Genomic DNA, 21,281 nt, shown 5'->3' with positions numbered 1-21,281 from the left:
AAAATAGTGATTTTTGGCAATTTTGAGATCTCCCCTCGTTGCCACGGTAACAGGAAATTTAAGACTGAGCATGTCGTGACAACGGCAATGGTCCAGTCAACATTTGTGCCAAGTTTGATTAGTATTGAAGCATTTTTCATAGTTTCATATCAGTTTGAACATGCAAGAGGAGGCTTTTCAGTGAAAATGGCCACTGTTCACAATATGCTCATGGGGGAAAGGGTTAAGTATCCTATTCTTTTATGTTAACTTGTTCCATACGACTTTTTGTATCATTTGACGCCCTTAATGCGATAGTATCTATTTTTTTTCGTACGAAAACCATTATTTCATAATTATTTTATATTATGAATTGATTTTAATTCATTTCAAAGTCTCAGATGAAATTTTGATCAAAAGATTAGATTTTGTTTTGAAAATAAAAACCGCTTGTTTTGTAATGTTATACATGTTATAATCTCAAAAGGAAATTACAAAAGTTATTGTTTATTATTGTTTTTTTTTTGTTTTTGTTTTTGTTTTGTTTTGTTTTTTGTTGTTTTTTAACAAAATGACATTATCAAAGGAAACTCATAAAACAGACGAACATTGTTAATGATCGAGAGATTTATATGAAGGAATTAAAGAGAATGTCAATATCAAATAGTTTTGTGGAATCACCTTAAGTTTATAAAATCATACTTGACTTGACAGAAATAACATATAAAAAAATGCATGTTTGTTTGTTATAATTATCAAAACAATTCTAGTTCTATAACAGGGCGTGATAAAGTGTTTCTAACTGACAGAAAAGTTGTACATGTAATTCATGTATTGAATTTGGCTATGTGGAAATTACAATAACATATTAACATACGATTTATTTACTTTCTGATTCGCATGGACAGGGCAACATTTTACCATGATAAAATCATTGATGATGAATAATTGAATAATTGATTGTTGAATACAGTGACTGGATTCTAACATAAATCATAAGGAGCAATTTCCCTTAATTTCTTGTCACTATTTGATAGAATTTCCCATAATTTCTTTACACTATTTGATAGAACAGCTACAGCGATATAGCGCATTTTCTGTCCTGCTGTTTTTGATTGTGATGTGTTTTTGATTGTGATGAAACTACCAATATCTTACTATTCAACCGACTATTCTATCTGTTTTATTGAAGGTAAATTTATGAGCACCGAAAAACCAATAACTCCAGTTACAGGTTAAAGAATAGGTAGTTAACCAATAGAAAGAGTTTCACATATCCAGGTTACAAACGCATTTAATACGCCTTTATTGATTAATTTGGGAACTATATGTCTCAATGTAAACAAAGTTATGTATATATAAATTAAATGCAAGTGAGTTACATAGTAATGACGTGGAAAAAATAGCTGGATATTTTCAGATACATCAAATTCTGGGAGTCTGTCAGAAAAGTGCTTACCAAAAAGGTTATTATATTTTCAATTTTATATTATTAGGTTAAACAACTGCATTTAAGTAAATTATTTGAAAAGTATTTCATAAACAAATCTAAAATTAGCTTTTCTAATGCCAGTCAAATATTTTAATCAAATTTATTTCTTTTGATGCTCAGATCTCTATTTACTTATCATTTTTGTGTTGCGTTGAAAAGGCGACATATCGGGGTTACTTTTGTCGGCGGTGTCGGCGTCTGCGGTGTCGGCGTCGTTGTCGGCGCCCCATAAAGCTTGTCCGGGACATAACTCAGTCACTATAAGTCGGATTGATTTCAAACTTGGTATGCATGTTTCTTTCAATAACCTGAAGTGCAGTGCACAAGGACTGGTACTTTGCACTCCTTAATGTTTGAGTTATTGCCCTTTGTTAATTTCTTACTTTATTTTTGTCCGGGCCATTTCTCCTAATAAAGGATCATAGATCTCATTAAGAAGAAGTGCAGTGCACAAGAAACGGTACTCTGCATTTCTTTTTTTTAGTTATTACCCTTCGTTAATTTTCATACTTTATTTTTGTCCGGGCCATTTCTCCTAATGTCTTCAAGCTATGGACTTGAAACTTCATAGGATGATAGATCTCATTAAGAAGAAGTGCAGTGCACAAGAACCGGTACTCTACATTTCTTTTTTTTAGTCATTACCCGTTGTTAATTTTCATACTTTATTTTTGTCCAGGTCATTCTCCTCAAGTATGAAAGCTATGGACATGAAACTTCATAGGATGATAGATCTCATTAAGAAAAAGTGCAGTGTACAAGATCCGATACTCTCACTGTTTTTCTTATTTTTTAGTTATTACCCTTTATTAAATATTTATTTATTACTTTATTTTTGTCAAGGCCATTTGTCATAAATTATAAAAGATATGGACTTGAAACTTCATAGAATGATAGATCTTATTGATTTTGAAGTGCAGTGCACAGAAACTGCTGCTCTGCACTTCTTATTTTTTTAGTTATTGCCCTTTGTTAATTTTCATATTCTTCCTGGCCATTTCTCCTAAACTATATTGTCCACAAGGCGACACATCCGACTCGCGGAGTTCTAGTTATTGATAATAATTATACTGAATAATCGTTCATAAAACGTTCTTTAACATAAACCGTATGCGTTTGTTAGATAAGAACATTGCAGGGGTTCTTTGAAACCTCGTAAACATCATTATCATTTTTAAACTAAAATGCATACTGCATGTATAAAATTATGAATAAATATACATCATTCTTTATTTTTTAAACGACCATTTCCGTTGTTTATTGATAATGAAATGAAACAAATTAATTATTTAAATATTATCGCATATAGAAGGTTGATATTTGAAGAAATAATTTGATATATAAACTGTTATGTGCACATATTTCTATAAACTACGCAACATGTTTGAAGCATAAAACATAAATAATATATCGGATAACATGCTAAATTATTTTATACCTTAACAATGCATGTTGGTTGAATATATCTTAAAACACTTTGGTCATATGACATAAAGTTATCCTATGACAAATCACATCTGCAGAACCTTTTATCTTTCTTGAAAGAAACATTGTTTTAAAGAAATAACATTATCATTTTATTTTTCTAAGTGTTTTTTATCTATGTTTTTGGTTATTTTTAAATTGCTCAATGTATTTTAGTTAACTAAGAAAATTATAAAAAAAATAAGTCCGAAAATTTGGCATTTGGATTTAAACTATGTATACACAAATATAAAGTATAAAAAATAATATAAGTACAACTAAGTAATAGCTTTTATGATAAACAGTAACAAAAAAAATCAAAAAAAAAAAATCAAACATTATTTTGATTCAAACAGATTAGCATACAATTACATATTCCAAAATGCTACATTTACATTTAATGCAGTTAATATTCTAGCGGAAATAATATTTTAGAGAAACAGCAGGCGTAGTGTGATAGTGTTACATAATAGTAGGAAGAAATGTTTTATCTGATTATTGTTCAACGATTTCCCAAAGAGAAATCCATTTCAATTTGGCTCTCATTTTCACGGGCAATTTATCAATATCTCTTTAGATCATTTGGATTTCAGCTATGTTGTAGGTTATATTTCTAAAACAACATGCATGGTTGTTTATTTTGCAAGTAACGCAATAACTTTGAATTATTATAAGTACATAAGATGATTTGTTTTTGTTTTTTACGATCGCCGGCTAACAGTATATATAAGTTTGACCCGACAGCTTAAGAAAATGTCTGTCATGTAGATGTAAACTTAGGTGTTAGCCTTTAATTTTAGTTACCATGCTTTCAAATTAATTGAGTATTGATACAACATTTAGATTCAGTTGTCTTTATCTAATTATGACGAAAGCCTTTAAATTTGGTGTTTATTTTGTTTTTCTTAAATTATTATTTTTTGTTTTGTTTTTGTTTTTGTTTTTGTTTTGTTTTTGTTTTGTTTTGTTTTGTTATTGTTTTTTGTTGTTTTTGTGGTAAAGAAAGGTATTTTTTCTTAATATTTTATGACAAACATTTTGAAAACAATTTATTTATTTTGTATCAGCCGGATCAAACATATTGAGAAATCGACATAGCAACATGCTTCGTGGTTAACCTCTTGAACTTCGTGATGATCATTAGGAATTCGTCTATTCAACTTTGTTAGCAAATGGTTAATAGAAATATAAACAATGTGTTTTCCATGTACGTTGGTAATTATACCACTCGTTCCTGTTCCTGGTGTTGAAAATAAAGATATCTTGGGTGATGTTTATATTAAGATTAATTAATATCCAGATAGACTTAGCGATTGAATGCTACAGTAATGTCTAAAGAAACAAACAAACAGTCTTTGTAAATAAACACCCATGAACTATCAAAATGAGGCTTTTCGATTTTTTTTAATGTTCTGCAATTTTTTTGACACTTTCATACATTTTAGGAATAACAAGTAAAACTTACTTACTTATTAATGATCCCGTATAGTATCTTTGAAGGCCATCACAAGTAGATAAGAAAAACTTTGACATCTTTTGTACTCAAAGCAAATATCAAAATGGCAAAGGCAATGTCAACAAATGAGGCCAAATGTCAAATTTAGCAGTGTATAGAACCTGTTGACAAATCATATAAGTCCATTTTATTTTCATTCTACTAGACATGAATGACTATCGTAAAACAAATAATTCAGAAGTTTGACTATTTTCTATCTCTGAAAAGTACAGTGTTGGTTTTGCTAGAAATTAGATGATGGGAAGCTATTATTCAATCTCTTGATAGTTCTAATAATTATGTTATGTTTGGTTTAATAGTTTATGCGGTGAATAATTCTCGTTTGCAAGCTTGCGTAACAACATTAAACGAGGAAACCGCATTAAGGAATTGTGCAATTTACATGAAATATTACTTTGATTTATCAAAAATTTTAGAATTGTTCAAATATGGGAACATGAAATGATTGCAGTATAGATTACGATTTCAGTGGATTGATTGTTTAGATCAATCAACAGCTTCAATGTTCATGAATTCATACTACGAGACGTAATGGTCCCTAAGGAAACAATTGTAAAGAACGATTCAATCAACAGGAATCGTATATATATAAATGACACGTTTTAAAGTCCATAGTTGTGTTCGCTTATGAAAAACTGATTGAAATATGTATTTTGAAATCATACTTATATTTTAACATGCATCTGTATTTTATATACTTTATCAATTATAATTATGGCCTCTTCAGACTGTGACAATAATATATTTGTGACAATAATGCGAAAAGTATGTGTTATTCAATTTAGGTTTGCAAGGAAGGAATAAATTGCAATTTAGCTCGCAGCTTCTGGGAGTATTTACTTACATTAAAAACCCATATGCATATCAGTAAAATCGAAAGTAAAGTTTCCAGTCTAAAATACCTGTGTGTTTATTCTAATTACGTAATTATCACTGCAATAATTTAGATACAGATGTACTTTTTTAAATATAATTGTTCCAATGAATATTTTTGCTCTTTCGTTTTTAAAATTATTTTTTTTAAATGTCTAAAGAAGAGTTTTATGATCGTACCCATTTGTTTTAAAATATAAAACGATGAAATAATTTAAATTGCAATGTGATGTTATGGTATTAGAGAATAAATTGAAACCAAACATAAACTGGTAACAGTTATCATGTGTAAAATTTTTAACTTTAGTGTTCCTATCTGAGACATCTTGAAAAAATTTTCATCATGCAATATAGAACGAAATCTCTTTTCGTTTTAATATGAAATCTTATGAAGGCCAACATGGATTACTTTTATATGATGCAAATTTCTGCAATAACGAATATATCAATAAAACAACAATATATAAATAATATTGCATATTCATTTTCCAGACTACAGTACAACAATAGGCAAATGTCTTTTGGTTTGAATTCCAAAATGCTTGCATGAATGAGATATTTAGCAAATAGAAGCATGCCTGCACTATGTTTTCTACACAATTAACACCTTAATTGGAATACCACTGTCTATATACATGTGTGTTGAATCACAGACATTCTATATGTACCAAGTTTTCAAAAAATGTCCATAAGATCATTAGTTCACTTTTTTAGAAAAATAGACTTTTATTGACATGAGCTTTATACACTTAAAATGACATTATGCTCATTTTTTCTTTCCATCTCAAATTGAACTGAATTGACTATGTATTTCAAACAATTGTCTGCTATAATGGTGATTGACCGACAGCTGATAATAGAAATGTAAACTGATCTTGACTTTCACCTGTTCAATCTATATTTACCCTTGGATTGACATGATGTCTCTATAAGTAAAATGTATAAACCAAACACAAATTTTAATTTTAATTAGATAATGTATAAAGGAATTTTATTTACCTTGTCTTGCTATTTAAAAACTCAAGATATAATGTTTATACACTACAGCAGCTGCATAATTCTTCAGCTGCGTGTGTTGCAGTGAAGTATCTAACAGAAAACCATTTTACTCTATTGAACAACTTTTACAGGCTGCTGAGCACAGTATTAGATATAAGCATTGCAAGTGCATATTTTTGATTATATGTAATGTATAATTTTTCAGTTGATTTATGCCTTAAATATTTAATGATATTTTGTTTTCTTTCCGGTTACTCCGAAATGCTAACTGCTAAAAACGGCACATAATATATACTTTTAAAATCGACAGAAAACAATCAATGTAAAAAAATGTGTACTGAAGTATACTAATTTACCATGTAATTTTATTGTGTAGAAAAGTTTTAACACATAACACCCATTTCAATCTGATTACCCAGATGGTTTTCCTTATAGCATTTGCTTCAATTTAAGGAATATTTCTTATACGTTTAGAGCATTTATTGAGCAAGTATATTCTTCAAAGACTTAATTATAGAATTATCAAGCGTATAGTACAGAACAATTTATGCCATTTATGTGTGCGCTATTTAAATGGTGAAGCCATACCGCAATTAGGGATTTTATTATTTATTATTTATTTATTTATTTATTATGTAATATTGTTCATTAATAAGTTTGCTCATTTTTTGAAAACTCTTAGTATCAGGACTTGTTTTTCTCAGACTTTTTATAACATTGTAATCAATAATCTTACACTATTCAGCAAAACTATAAAAAAGCGTTAATTTCATGGCTTATTATTCATGTTATTTTGTTGTGATTAATGCTTCCGAGGGATCACTTTGTTTCCAGAATTTTGTACTTCACAACAGCAGGTGTCAAGTGCCGTGTGGCAGCCGTAAAAAGCTGCCCCGTACTTCACTTCAGTGTTGTTATATTTTCTGGTACTTCGGGATCATTGATGCCAGCACTATAAAGTGTTGAGAATTGAGTACCGCTCAAGCCGGTGCTAGGGGGCGTGAGGGATGTTGCACTTATTCATTATCCCTCATGTACAGACTCAATCAAACCGAGTCTGCAATTCTTATGTTATTTTGTTGTGATTGGTGCTTCCGAGGGATCACTTTGTTTCAAGAATTTTGTACTTCACAACAGCAGGTGTCAAGTGCCGTGTGGCAGCCGTAAAAAGTTGCCCCGTACTTTACTTCAGTGTTGTTATATTTTCTGGTCCTTCGGGATCATTGATGCCAGCACTATAAAGTGTTGAGAATTGAGTACCGCTCAAGCCGGTGCTAGGGGGCGTGAGGGATGTTGCACTTATTCATTATCCCTCATGTACAGACTCAATCAAACCGAGTCTGCAATTCTTATGTTATTTTGTTGTGATTAATGCTTCCGAGGGATCACTTTGTTTCCAGAATTTAGATTAAAAAATTGGGTTAAACTTAAAATCTGCACACGTAAACTATACCTGGAATTATCTGGAACTGATAGAGGCCCCGTTTTGCATGTGATATGTATAACCAATCTTTTTATTTTATATAATTGTATTCACCGAGCAGTTGTTTTCTTTACCTCCGTTTAAACTGAATGGGAGATTAGCGCAAGAGGCGGGGGCATTTTAATTTGGTCAGTAAGAAGACCTTTGTCAGTGGATTTGTTCTCAAACTTTGACCAAACTTCTTATTTCGAATATAAATTCACGTGTATTAAATAAAACATTTCACCTTAACTTAATCTGGCATAGATTAGATATTTGTTTAACCTTGCATATAAAACGAACTCGTACATTATCCACAGCTGTCCAAAACGTAAATTTAGATTTACGATTTCGAATCTGGTCTAGGCGATAAGCATTCGTCTTGCGAGCTACGAAAATGTTCGACTATAGGGGATTTAAGAAAAAGATCTTAAAAGCACTTCATATTATCAATTCATTCCTCGAAAGATGTAAACACATATAAATGTAAAGTGAAATATTAAATAAGAAAACATGACGATTTACATAACAATGAACTCTCGAAAAACTAGGCAACAATTTAATGTGTCGGCTACATTAGTCTTACGAAATCGTTCGTTTTAAAGAATGCTGCATAATTAAATGTATCTTTAAAATCTTGTAAAATTTTAATTGTTTGGAGAATCCGGGTATCGATCCCGGTACCTCTCACATGCTAAGCGAGCGCTCTACCACTTGAGCTAATTCCCCTTATGTCCTGTCATGTGATGTAGCACATACAATAAATCGTAAAGAGTTCTTTTTTATCATCTCTTTTTGGCATCAATTGATTATTTAAGTAGTTAATTATATTAAGTTAAATACTCCATCTAAAAATAATAATAAATAAATGAAATGTTCATAATTATTAACAATAGTGTATTATAAATGCCTATTTAGTCGTTTAATCATCGAATAAATTGAAAGAAAACATTTTCTTTTTCGTTAGGACAGTTGAGAAATTAGATTTATCTCCTTATGTAACGGGGGATTAGCTAAAGTGGTAGAGCGCTCGCTTTGCATGTGAGAGGTACCGGGATCCATACCCGGATTATTTTTTAACAACTTATTTGTGATTTCGTCATAATTTCATGTGATAGCTGTTATGCTGATTAATCATTATTTTCTTTTTACTGTTATAAGTCGACTGAGCATTTTTCTCAAAATTAATACAAAAGTACATAGGAGCATTGAATGAAATGTTATTTCCTGATAATTTCAAGTGATAACATGCTATATTTATGATTAAAAAAAAATATCTCGAGTTTAAGAAATTTTGTGTTATACACAGAAACATAAACCACCTAGGGTCATCCTTGTCAAATATAAATCTGATTAAAGTCTGATAAATAAGTAAATAAATAAATAAATAATAAAAAAAATAAAAGAAAGCAAAAACAAAAGTATACATAAAAACCAACAAAACAATATATGAAGCTTGAGCATTGTTATTGATTTTATCCTTTTTACTTTCAATTTAAATTGGGCTTCAGTCTGTAACAGAGTTTTTAATGATCTAGAAAGCTTTTAATATCATTTTTAGTTATGATTCCATATCTGAGAAGTTGTTCTGACATACATGTACATCTTAAATGATCATTAAATATTATACATGACCTATTTGTAAAACTTTTTTTTTCTTTTATCTGCAAATAAACTAAATAAAACATTTATTTCTATTTATTTTTGGTTATCATATATGAATATTTTGAATTGATATGTATGCTTTTGCTTCTTTTCTTTTTCTTCAATATTGAAAACATGGACTTTATTTGCCGTAGTCCCGGAATAGTATTTCAGAACCAGGCCTCATAAAAAGTGTTCAAACTTACACAGAATCTAACTGTAATAGTTATTCAATTTGTTTTAAATTACAGATACGGTTTGATCAGTCATCAGTATGAAGAGACCTATTATTGCCTTACTTATCAACATCATTGCTTGCATCTATGATGTCACGAGTGCAGAACTGCTCGGAAAATCTTTGTCACAAGTTACAGGCGGGGCAAGGTCTTCTTACTTCCACAATATTTCAAAATCTGACAGGTTATAGTTTTGTGTAGTACAGGGTATAGCGGTGGAAAATTTTATTGAAAACAATCATTATATTTAACGTCATTTGCTTTTCAAAATGTTTTCATTTCACAGCCTAAGAAAATTTGACCGAGCAAATTTTATGTAGATTTAGAAAAATCAGGTCTTGTGGATATTTTTTTTTGCAAAAGCAACGATGCTTTGCATAACAATCTGACCTCTTACATTTATATAAGACTTTGCTGAAAAATATATGGGTGTTATCACAGTCATACAGTCATTGTTGATTTCAAATACTATTTCCTAATTGTATAAGGATAGTTTTGTATAAATGTAATAAAAACAACAATTATCACAGTCAATACCCCTCTGACTGAGGGATTGCCTTGAAGGTTTGTGACATCGTAAGAGGCGACTACATGGGTTTAAATTTCTGGAGTCTATGTATCTCTAAGCTTTATCAGGTGAGATAGGTTTGACTTCTGGTTTCGCTTTTTAACACCAAAGGTAAGCAAAAACCATCTTTTCTGCATCGGCGCGATATGACCTATATTGTGTTCGTGCGTTGTATAATCAAACAAACAAAATCACAGTCATGCAATATAACAGGAAAATAATAAATTGGAACGCTCATTATCATTAGGTATTACCCTAGTTACGGCTATAGTTATGTTATAGTTAGAACAAAATGATTATTTTTTCTTAATCACTCAATATATAATAAGTATGTTACTAAAAACGTTAGGAAATAGTGCAATTACTCCCGTGATAAGATGAAGTGTAGTATCAATTACTCAATTTATATTCTTTTTGGATATGAAATAAAATACTGTTTAATTGTAAATGTAAATACCCGGCTGTTTTATGTTGTTCGCAATTACTCCTGTTATCATAAACTGTCTGTTTACAATTATGATTTTAATAAAAAGTCGTTTAGCAATTCTTAGTGTTAAATGCAAGTGGCATCTACGTCATACGAATATCTCGTTGAGTTTCGTTTCATTTATTTGAATTGCTATAACTTATGATGATAATAATTTTAAGTAGCAATTCAATTATTTAAACAGGAAAACGCACAAAGTTTAAAAGAAAGGTTTATTATTGATACACAAACACGTTATTTATGAGAATGTTTGCGCTTAATGAAAAAAAAAACAGCACAATTAGTATCTATAATTTGAAACAGTATATCAGAGTCAATAGAATTAATTGTATCTACTTAGTGTATCTTTATTGTATAAATGTCTGAAAATATTTCATAATGATTATTTGTTGTTTTTATTTTCAAAATAAGAAGGAAATTATATTCTTATTTTGATGAAATATTATTTAAATGAGTATGTTTTGCTTCTTATCGCAGAAATAACTTTATCACGACCTGAAAAAAAACTGAACTAAGCAGTAAATGATGACAGTTTCTGCTATGTGTCTTTTCCGTAGCTCATTGAGTATATTTTCGACTTAGCAAGCCATAAATGAAAACAAACTGTAGTGGCTTTAAAAATTTACATTTAAGAGGACTTTTTATGTTACGTTTTTTACACTTTAGTTCACGTATGGTGATGTGAATGAGCAACAAATTGATCATTCTATTCAAATGATGACTTTAAAACAACAACAAAAAAATGAAAAAAAGCTTACATTACACAATTAAATTAATTAAAATTATATATAATTATGTTAAGTATACTTTTTACAATAATGCTATTATTTTGATTTATAATTGCAGGCAACGAACACTTGATGAACTGTTAGCATACTACGATCCAAGGATACCTCCAAACTATGAGGAAGGTAAATATAATAATAGTGGTATATATCATTAAAGTTATAGCGTTTTAAATGACATCTTACAAGCATCATTTTATAAAAGATAAGGTTATTTTAACAGTTAAAAGATAATATCTTCAGGGACAAAATGGAACAACAATAGGTTCTAAACTTAGTCTACTACAGTCTACTGTTTTATTTTGTTGTTTCTTTATTTGCTGTTAGTTGATATTTTCTCGGATTAATAGCTAACGTATATATAGCGTACAATTTGTTATATATATATTCAGTTCCGTGAATTGTTTTACCGTTAAGGGCACAATAATTCTATTTCTTGGGGACGGTGCGCCGCTTTTTAAAGAATGTCACTCAGGTGTCACATTGAAGATTTCGTGAAAACAACAACCAAATGAAAAGACTTGCGGCTGTTTCCAAGTTAGAAATCTCACCATTTTCATGTTAAATGATGAATTGTGCATAAAAGGCACACTATTCCTCAGAAACAAATACATATTTCATTTGTTCTAACAAAGGGCAAATTCGATTTTTATTACCCTAACTTAATAATTTTAGAGCGTGTTAGACAAAAGAAGTGCTGAAATTATTAGTTGCAAAAGTAGCAAAATGTACAAAAAGAGGTATTTTGATTTCCAAAATACTAAATCGCTATAATTGTGTACTTTCTGTAAAGTTTATCATGACATAACAATAAGACTTTGTGAAATAGAATAAAAGCATTTCTGGGTCATAATGAGTAGGTGTCTAGGGGCGTATACGAATGTTTGAACTTTACATGAACAGGCTCAATTAAACCGTACTTGCAACTTTTTCATTTTTTTCGCTTTGAACGTTCTTTAGAGATTCTTTTTCTGTCTTTCTTTGTAATTAGTTTGGGGAATCTATAATTAAACTACCAGAAGAACATGCAATTTACCAACTGTTACAAATATAATAAGTTGACATATTAATATTGCAAATAATATAGAGCAATTAGGCATCATGATGTAATATCAACGAATTTCAAGCAGTGTTATCTGTAAGGGAAATATATGGTAACTGGAAGACATAAGATGATAATCCTGACTATTTACATATCTCTTACTTATTAGTGAACCGTTCTTATATACAATATTATTATAAGTTTCAATTTTTACATTAAAAATTAACAAAACAATAAAAAAAAATACATTTAATGCGTTACTACCGAAAGCATTTTCTGGATGATAAATGTAGATCATATTTATTGAATTAGATACGTTTATACAATAAGTATTGTTGATTTCTAGGAGCATTTCTTATCTGTAAAATCTGCCGTTCCTCTTGTGACTGGGGGTTGCTTTCTTCCCATTAAAAATTGATGCACAAGTATTGCAGCCAATGTTTATCCCTTCGTTAACTTGTTGTATACTCGTATATGGTTGGTGGTTGTTCAAAAACCATTTACAACTGTCACTTACCATTTCACAGAATGTTTAAGCGCACACTTTGGTTGAATTTTAATTCTGTTTTAATAGTTCACACAATTTCATTTTTTCCAGATTTTCCAGTAACAGTTCTCGTTCAACTACATATAACCAACATAGACAGTATTAGTGAATCAAATATGGTGAGTACATACTCCTTCGAGATGGATAAATTGGCAAATTTACATTTTTCTTTTAGGTTGTTACTAATCCTACCATTTGAATATTATAGAAATAATTTCATGTTTTCTTTTTGCTGTATTTCTTGCGATGTAAAGTTAGTGTTCCACTGTTGCTTTTATTATGAAACAGCTCATAAATTAAGTATTCAAAAATGACCGTTGAATGTGAATGCGTATAAAAAAGGCAAATTGTTCATCTTTTAAAAAGGATCAATATACATATATAATTTCATTTTAAATTACTGTTTTTACGATACATGGATTAATATGTAAGTACTTGAGTTCGAAGCTTTATTTTGGTTACAGGTGTTTCGTCAATTTGCCAACAAAAATAAGGAATTATATTATTACAACAATTCAATAATATTTCGATTGTTTGTTACCTACCAATGTATTTGTCGGATTATTGTTGCACGTATTGCATGTCTTAACAGCTGTGAAATTTTGATTATTCAACATCTGATATAGTATTCAAGGAATTGAATCAAATCTTGTTTTAAGTTCTCTGTTCTTTTGTTTAGGTCATTTAGATAAATATGTATCTACTTAACTTTTGAGCATAACCATATGTCAATAACCATTATATTGGCAAGTACTAATATTAAGATGTTCATCTGTTATATCAAGTTTTAGCTTTTTAAAAATGTCATTCTGGTGCTGTTCATACTACAGATGCGTGTTGTAAAATTGTAGAAATACTGAATATTGCTGTTTAGAAATATAAAGCACACATAAATATAAAATCTATTGCAATAAAACTGCTTATAACCGTAATTTCTTTCTGAACAAACATATAAGTATGTCCATAAGACTTTGAGTAGAACTATTTAAATTATAAGTAATCAGGATATTTATAGTTTGATTCATTACTATTTTTTTTATGATTGGAACTTATATGCATAACTAACTACCATACTTGAGAAGCATTCCATTTATAATAATATATCATATTGAAAGTGTATAATTTGAAAATATTTGATATTCACGGACGCAAAAACTATTAATAGTATACGAGGGTTGTTCAAAAAGTAATAGGACTAAAAGTGATACGTCTTCATATTCCATTAACTTTTGAATATTTTCATATGCACGGTAAAAGTTAATTGTTTTCTTCTACTTAAGCATAAGTTTATGGAATTATTGTGCTAAACGCGTGCTCACTATGATATTGAATAACCATGGTAACACGCACCCGGCGCAACGCATCAAAAACATTTTGACGCTAATTTGTTCTTATAGTTTATTCATAATTTGTTGTCTGTTTTTCCATATATTTCTCCGACACGTTTTATTATATTTAAGTGACATTTTGTCCAAATTTGACGTCATTCAGACAAGAAATGGATAAACTATAACGCTTTGAACAACAGTGATAACAGCGTTAAATATAGCAATATGACGTTTGTTGAAAAACTGAAAGTGTGTACGACCGTTAAATTTGGCAAACAAATAGGCCGTATTTCTTCAGCTACATATGAAAAGATTAAATTTTTACAGAACAATTATTCCATCATCAGGGCACTCGTTTTAAATTCGTGTAAGCAGTTAAAAGACGGTGCATATGAGATCATAGACAGGAAAGGATGAGGAAGAAAGCGGAAAATTGACGGGACGTTAATAACGTCAATTGCAAAAAAGTGCTCCAAATGATCCACGCTAAACAGTGCGCGAACTGTCCAGGATGTTTGATGTCTACATTCGGTCTTCTCACTCGGTTCTGAGCACATTATTGAATATGGGAAATTTGTTTTAAACACTATTTTATTTTACTTAATATTCAGATATACGTGTTATCAATGAATAAATATGATAATTATACACGATAACTATTGGTTTCATTTTCATAAATGATTCCGCCGTTTAGAAGAAGATAATACTGTTCAATAAATAATTATTTTTTAATTTACTGTACAAAATCATATTGTTTTCAGAATGTAAGATGACATGTTTAAGATAATAATATAAATCACTTTTTTCATTAACATTATAAGTTCATGACCATGCCTGTTAAGCTTCCAGGTTACTCAATATCACGAGATAAAACTGAAAATTACCGGCCATCGGGCATGTTTCGTAGAGAGGCATGAAAATGTCATTGATTTCTTTTTTGCTGCGTCTCCATAAACGTCTAGTTATTGTTACATGATTCAGACACCTAGACCACTAAAGAGAATACTTTCAGGAAGAATGACGATGATTATATTTTGAATTTATTTTGCAACGTCATGAACGTCATTTATTTAATTGTAAGCGTGCGCCGCGTTGTGTACCCCTTGTCATTTCTAAGTTTTACAGAATTGTTGTTTTTAAACATATTGTATTCATTATTTCACTGTATAAAGAGGACATGTTCCGATATTCGGTTTTTGTAAAAGCGTGATCGTAGATTTAAAACTGTGAAGAGTAGAGCTTCAGTCCTATTACTTTTTGAACAACCCTGGTATTTGACCCTGCTTGATAACAGTATACTACAAGCTTGTATTCTGGCTACAGGACTACTCCATTGGCATGTTTCTACGACAAACATGGAACGACAGTCGTCTAGCATACAAGAAATTACCTACACTTAGGTCGTTAGAACTGGATTCCCGCCTTATGGACAATATTTGGGTACCAGATCTCTTCATTGCCAACGAAAAACATGCTCAATTTCACATGGTAACAGTTCCAAATAAATTGATGCACATTTACCCAGAAGGACGGGTGCAGTACAGTCTAAGGTATCTTTGGTCAAAGATGCTTTTGATTGGAAAGATCTATCTTTTTTATCTAATTGTAGAAAATTACTGACAAAAATAATCTCAATATAGATTTCATGTGCGTTTGGAAGAATAACATCCTGTATCCAATGTAAAGATTCATATATATTGCCAAATTAAATTGAAAACATTGTCATTGATAATATCTTATTTTGCATGTTATTAGATTGTCTTACGCAAAAACTTCAAGAAGTATTTAAACTGCACTTATCATTCACTTTTAAAAACGATTTTCTAGGATGTATGTAAAGATCAAATGTAATAATGGATCTTATCATTTTACAAATTAAATTGTTAGGTTACATTTGTATCAACGAATTGGTAATGTTTAACGTATCATATTAATAATGTACTTTTTGTGTTCTCAGGATATCTGCAACTTTGCAATGTAATATGGATCTTAGTAAATATCCACTCGATTCACAGATTTGTTACGTGATGATGGAAAGCTGTAAGTCGTACACTTTAATTTAAAAGGTTTATCCGTCTGATCATATTTTCTTGCTTTGGTATTTTTATTAAACAGATTTGTTGTATGCATTTTGCAATGGTTTAATTATAAACGCATTTGTAAATGTTCAAAATTTTGATTCTTATAAGCAAAAAGACGTTTAAGTTTTTGTAATAAATGCAATAAAAAAATGAAAACAATTTTTATCGAAATGGAACAGGCAGATTGCATGTATGTCTTTATTGTTGAGGAATAAAACACGATGCCATAAATATATTTGCAACAAAGCCGTACAGCACATTGATAGATATCTTTAAACTGCATTTTCTTTTTTGCATTAAATCATGCGATTACTTGAATTTGATCGGAGTTTTACGTATCCCGTCAGGATGTTTGCATCTACTAATTTATGTTAGTGGTTTTGTATGGAGGGAATCGTACATAGAACTGTTTTAAATAAAACATTACTTAGTCAAGCGTAGTAAATAAGTCAATATGTAACAGTCAGTTTTATCACGGAAATATCGTAACAAACATCATTATATTCCGAAGTATAACATTTAACAAAAAGAAACTCTGTTTACCTATCTTTTTTAAATACAGACGGCTACAGTACAGAAATCCTAGAATTTCGTTGGAATCCTAGTCCTGTATCAAAAGATCAAAGACTTCAACTTGCTCAATTTAAACTTGGAGACATGCGAACATTTCAATGTGATAAGCAATATGTTGCAGGTATGTCAGCAAAAACGTATACAATTTATTCAAATTTTCTCATGAAGCATATATTCAATCTGAAATCATTATCAACTTGATTTTAATCAGAATGAATGCACATTTTTAAATTAAATTGGTTAATAGATTAAAGCTTCTATAAAGCAATTTTTCTTCTCTGATAAAATCAGTGCTGATATCATTTTAGAACAGATCGTATCAAAATTAAATAATAAAAATAAAACATCCACCTTGATATCCTCACTGACAGTGTAATAAAAATGTCGAACTATTATCAAAGCTTACCATGAGTGATTACTACTCATGTAATTTCAAGCCATGTTACATAAATTCCTGCTTGCGAAACCTTGCGATAAGATGCAGATTAATTTATCTTATAATTCATGTGAAATCACGGATTGCAGTAAAAAAAGCTTATTGTATTGAAAAAGTATTGTACATCAATTTTTAGATATATTTTATATACCCTTTTTTCCATTTCAGTAAACTATACGTGTATCACTTTGGAATTTGAGTTAAAGAGGAGTTTTGGGTATTACATAACACAGATATACATACCAAGTATACTAATTGTTTGCCTGTCGTGGGTCTCGTTCTGGTTGGACATGGACGCAGTGCCTGCACGAATTTCTCTTGGTCTTTTGACTGTGTTAACAATGACGACACAAAGTGCCGGTGCAAGATCATCTCTTCCGAAAGTATCCTATGTTAAAGGTTTGTATCTTTAAGCACACTATTACGGCTATTGAATTGGTCAATATTATACTATATATGTAGGTAACGTTTGTCAAAAAAAGCAGTTGTACACCCTAAAAAGCTGCTGATTGAAATTAATGTGTAAATAAATAAAGTAACACACTCTGAGTGAAAAAAGGTTACAGTGACATTATGACTATATTTTCCATGTCAAGTCGAGCTGAATTAGTTATATATTTCAAGAGATTGACTGTTATGATGGTGATTGAACGACAGTTGATATTGGAAAATGGTAAATTATAGTAATATGCCTATGATATAAAAAAGCTGCCCCACTCTTTTATAAATAGAATTAAAAGGAATTATGGCAACATATTAACTTTTATGGACTTTCATTTGTTCATTTATTATATACCCCTTGGATGGGCATAACCTCACTTGAACAAAAAACAATATGCATATTTTGTCATCGTACTTTATAGAAAATATAGGAAAGCGTTTCAAGCGTTTCCTGATTTGTAAGATTCTTACGATTGATATATATTCTTAGATTACAGATAGAGCTTATCTTCAAACTTTCTTTAGGTTCATTCTACGATTTATCATTAAACAGGTATCGATGTATGGATTGCAACGTGTTTGTTATTCGTATTTGCCGCTCTGATAGAATTCGCGTATGTAAATGTACACTCACGAGTGGAGAAACGTCGGCGGCAAAGCTGTGTAGGAACACATAAATTAAACAATATAAACGAAAAGGAGGATGAGGTATATATCATCTTTCATGACTTATTTCGTATATCTTTATATAAAAAAGAGAACATACAAACGATTTAAATAAAAACGAAATGTTCGACTTGCATAACCAGTACTAAATGACTTAAAATAAAATCAAATTATCATTAATAAAAACAAAATGGTGTGGTTTTTCATCCGTTATGTGGTATATAGGTGTTTTAGATACAATAATATTCACTTATTCTTGAAAATGTAGGAACTCCGTTGATATCTATTATCATGATTCGCCATATTGAAACGGCTATTAACTTGAATTATGTTGTGACATATTATAAGGCAAAACTTCTATTAGGAATTTATATGGTTGTTTTACCAATGTGTTTGACAGTCTCTTTGCTGACGCATTTGTCTTATCTGTTTACAGTAACTAATATAGATCTATATTAATATTGCAAATGTATTGAGGAATCTTTTATGCTTTAATACCGGACCTTTAGCTGATTTATTAGATATTTCTGCGTATTCATTGTCCTAAAAAGTATGATTAATCAAAATTATATTCTGTAGATTTATAATGTATATATAAGTTTTCATTTATCTTTACAGGTTGATTACGATGCTAGGCGTCAATCAAGGTTTAGAATGTTCATGCCAAGTAGAGAAAAAGCTCGAACATGTGACCGTATATCAAGAATTGCTTTTCCAAGTGTTTTCCTTATATTTAATTTTATATATTGGTGCATATATGTAATATGGACACCTAAAAATACAACATTCTCTTGAAAGGAAATAAAGTGATTGCTATAATTTCGATTTCTTTTTAGTTATGTTATAGTTTTGTTAATTTTTATTATCTCAGTTTCTCTTATTAACCATTAGAGATCTGAAACCGAAAGCATTAAGCTTTTGCCACCAGTATAGAGACAGGCCAGTCGCACATCCGTTCAGTCTGACCAGGCTCTATACTGCTGGCTGACAAAATGTAAATAATCAAATTAATACCCCTAAAATTGATAATGGACAGTCCTATAATGGAAGTGGGACAAGTCTATTTAAAATATTCAGCATGTTTAGGGTAAAAGATTCAGGTAAAGACATTCAATTATGGAAATGTTTTAAAAGTATGCATATCACATATTACATTTTAAATGTTTTCACTGTAAAACAGTATCATATGAAGTTTAATTTCTTTACAATGTTCTGTATGCATTGAAGAGAATACTTCTTGTTAAGAGAAGATAAAGTAAGACTTCGTGACATTTTTTTATATTCATGTTGTTGGTATTTGTTGATATTCATTCATAAAATGGTTCAATTTTTTGGACACCCTAGTACGTGCATTGTGAAACATGTGTAAATGCAGTAACTTATCATTTTTTTGTATGTTCCTTTTCATGTACGAACGTTTCGTTATTAGTTTGTTATTAATTGTTACGAAATTTAAATTAAGATTCATATTACAATATGTTGTTTCCTGCACAATAACTTTAACATGTTACTGTGTCATGCAATTAAATGTTTCCGCTACTCTGTTGTTTTCTTAATCCCTTCCTTTGCAAACGGTATAGATACGTGATTTTCAATATTACAAATACAATACTTTAGATTAAAAAATCTTTGAATTTATTGTTTTGTTAACGCTTGTTATAAAATATGGAAACAAAGATCAACTAGGAAGAACAGGTCAATGGATACATCGTCCAACACAATCCAACGGCAAGGAGCCAAACAGGACACCAAACAAAAAGCGAAAGAGGGGAAAAGCCTGGACAGATAGTTATTATAAATAATGCAAAATAGGAAATCAAAGAAACCGACAAGGGATATTAAAGGAGACAATGTTAAAATGTAAATTTAGTTTTAATTACATGTATTGTGATACGAAAAGTCTGTGTTAATTGCTGTTCGAACAATTTACAAGTTCCGATATGATTTAGTATAAAGCAGACAGTTTGTGGTTTATGCACCAAATCTCAGCAGACAAAATTGATAAAAATAATTCACTCATGAGAGAACCTGAATGTGCTAAAACATTTTCTGTAATTATCTGACAGAAAATTATTTTCAAAGTGTTTGCTAACTATTCTTAGACCATTACAATATCAATTATGTACCTATAGTTTTCAGTATCCCGGATCACCTCTCAATAACTTTATTACACCAGTACTTCTATGCAGTGTATGTACATAAATATCTGCTGATAAAGCTCCAACTATACAAATAAAATAAAACATGTGAGTAACAATAAGCTTTTGTTTCACTTATTGTGTAAGTCAAAACTCTCAAATTGCATAACAACCAGAAAATGGATCATATCTGTTCGCTCAACGAAATTATCTTCTCCTTTACAAACTCTCTAGTTTAGTGATTAATTTCTTACAATGTTAATACACTTTACTGCAATATAATATTTACGATTGTCATAAAAAAAAAATCCTTATTTTCGTATTGTTTATGACCGGATTTATGTCGTCTTTTAATCTGTGGTGAATCATCTAGTATGCTATGTAATCATTAAACCTTAACAGCCGTACTGGTTACGATTACAAAATATGTGTGTTCTTATGCAAATGTCTAAGCATTTATGGTTTATCAAGAAATGTTATATACAAAATTACGACATTCATGCAGAGGGTAGTTTAAATTGGCG

At 30.1% G+C, this 21,281-nt stretch overlaps 1 protein-coding gene and 1 non-coding gene across 3 annotated transcripts; one reads left to right on the top strand and one right to left on the bottom strand.

Moving 5' to 3' along the window:
• The first annotated feature begins 1,307 nt into the window (after positions 1-1,307).
• Positions 1,308-20,460, top strand: LOC132741267 (glycine receptor subunit alpha-2-like). 2 transcript variants are annotated; one of them, XM_060729399.1, is made up of 10 exons: positions 1,308-1,445; positions 9,681-9,813; positions 11,567-11,631; positions 13,146-13,213; positions 15,746-15,972; positions 16,380-16,462; positions 17,066-17,197; positions 17,681-17,911; positions 18,507-18,661; positions 19,238-20,460. In XM_060729399.1, the coding sequence occupies exons 2-10, from the start codon at positions 9,704-9,706 to the stop codon at positions 19,412-19,414; spliced, it is 1,248 nt and encodes a 415-aa protein (XP_060585382.1). In that variant the 5' UTR covers positions 1,308-1,445; positions 9,681-9,703; the 3' UTR covers positions 19,415-20,460. The 2 variants fall into 2 exon arrangements, with proteins under 2 accessions (XP_060585382.1, XP_060585381.1); XM_060729398.1 differs by having other exon boundaries at positions 9,681-9,849.
• Trnaa-agc (transfer RNA alanine (anticodon AGC)) lies at positions 8,442-8,514 on the bottom strand. The gene has a single exon. It is a non-coding gene; the product is annotated as a tRNA-Ala (tRNA).
• Positions 20,461-21,281: the final 821 nt, after the last annotated feature.

The sequence above is a fragment of the Ruditapes philippinarum genome, unplaced genomic scaffold, assembly GCF_026571515.1.
Source record: "Ruditapes philippinarum isolate M1 unplaced genomic scaffold, ASM2657151v2 ctg9209_1_1_1_1, whole genome shotgun sequence".
Taxonomy (NCBI): Eukaryota; Metazoa; Mollusca; class Bivalvia; order Venerida; family Veneridae; genus Ruditapes; species Ruditapes philippinarum.
This window is presented reverse-complemented; position numbering and strand designations above follow the sequence as displayed.